The sequence below is a fragment of the Bactrocera latifrons genome, unplaced genomic scaffold (genome assembly GCF_001853355.1).
Source record: "Bactrocera latifrons isolate USDA-ARS-PBARC rearing strain unplaced genomic scaffold, ASM185335v1 scaffold_123, whole genome shotgun sequence".
NCBI lineage: Eukaryota > Metazoa > Arthropoda > Insecta > Diptera > Tephritidae > Bactrocera > Bactrocera latifrons.
In genome coordinates, this window is record NW_017534664.1 from 445103 (window position 1) to 446304 (window position 1202).

The 1202-nt window shown below is 38.2% G+C and overlaps 1 protein-coding gene across 2 annotated transcripts in view; it reads right to left on the reverse strand.

Moving 5' to 3' along the window:
* LOC108978511 (aquaporin) overlaps nt 1-1202 on the reverse strand; it is a 77371-nt gene that overhangs the window by 26458 nt on the left and 49711 nt on the right. For both annotated transcript variants that reach the window (XM_018948845.1, XM_018948846.1), the window contains one exon: nt 617-810. In XM_018948845.1, coding sequence (XP_018804390.1) covers nt 617-810 — 194 coding nt within the window. The remainder of the gene's footprint in view (nt 1-616; nt 811-1202) is intronic.

Genomic DNA, 1202 nt, shown 5'->3' on the forward strand with positions numbered 1-1202 from the left:
CATTCACCACTTCATCAAACCCACAAAATATTAGTTATGCCATCATCCATTTCATTGGCGTTTCAAATGACAGCAAAACAAAACAACACAAAGAATTTATTTGTCAAAGCAAAATTTCATAACGCAAGACCACCAAAGTTATTAGGGCTAGTAAAAGCATTTTGATGTTCCGGCATGCAACCGATGAATTGCTGTGAAGCAAATCAATCAACAAAGTCTAGTATCTTGACTTGGCGCTTGAAGACAATGAGTAGTGTTCTACCGATAGCAATAACTAACTTTATTTATACAAATAAACAGACAATTCTTTGTATATGAATTCTGATATTTCACCACAAATTGAAGCGCAAAATACCACAAATTTTCATATTTGTTTTAACACYCATAAAGACTAAGTGATTGCTTTGATTGACAGGCGTGAATTTTGACATTTGTTTAAACATTCCAAAACACACAAAAATTTAATGCTATGAATGTACAGTTGTCGTTTTAAATGCACGTCAAATGAAGATACAATTTTTTTATTTTATTCGTGGAAAACTACGCGACGCGCGATGTCTGCAAATGTGTGTGTGTGTGACACTGGAGTAGTAGAGTATTTGATTTATAGAACGACAGGCGCCATGGTGGCCACCACCAAACCGAAGCAGAAAGCGATCTGTACCACCGATGGTGTGTACGCATCACCGCCAGTACAACTGCCAACACCGATGGCGACCAAGAAGAAGGTGCCCAAAAATTCGCCAATTAGAGCGCGCCATATCTTCTTATTCTCTGTGATGTCACTGACACCAATGATTTTCGGAATGTCTGTAATGGAAGAGAAGAGGAAAATTAAATAATTGTGATTATATACATAGGTGATAAAGTTAAGTTAGACGGCTGATACCTTAAGTTGGCAAGTGACTTRTAAGCATGAAAATATATTAGGTGTCAAAAAGGTCTTGCGGTATTTTTGCGGTATTTTTATTGAATTCATGCCCAGCTCTTGACCGATGCTACGCTGCTACTATGCCAATCTCTTTCGACCAATTCAGCGATTTTATCACAATTTTCGACGACAGGCCCTCCGGAGCGTGGCGCATCTTCGACCACCTCTACACCTGTCTCTTATACACATCTACTTTCGGCGAAACAATTTGTATGATACATTGTATAAGAGTTCCATTTACTAAAACGGACCGAAGTTGTAAGCTGTCTAA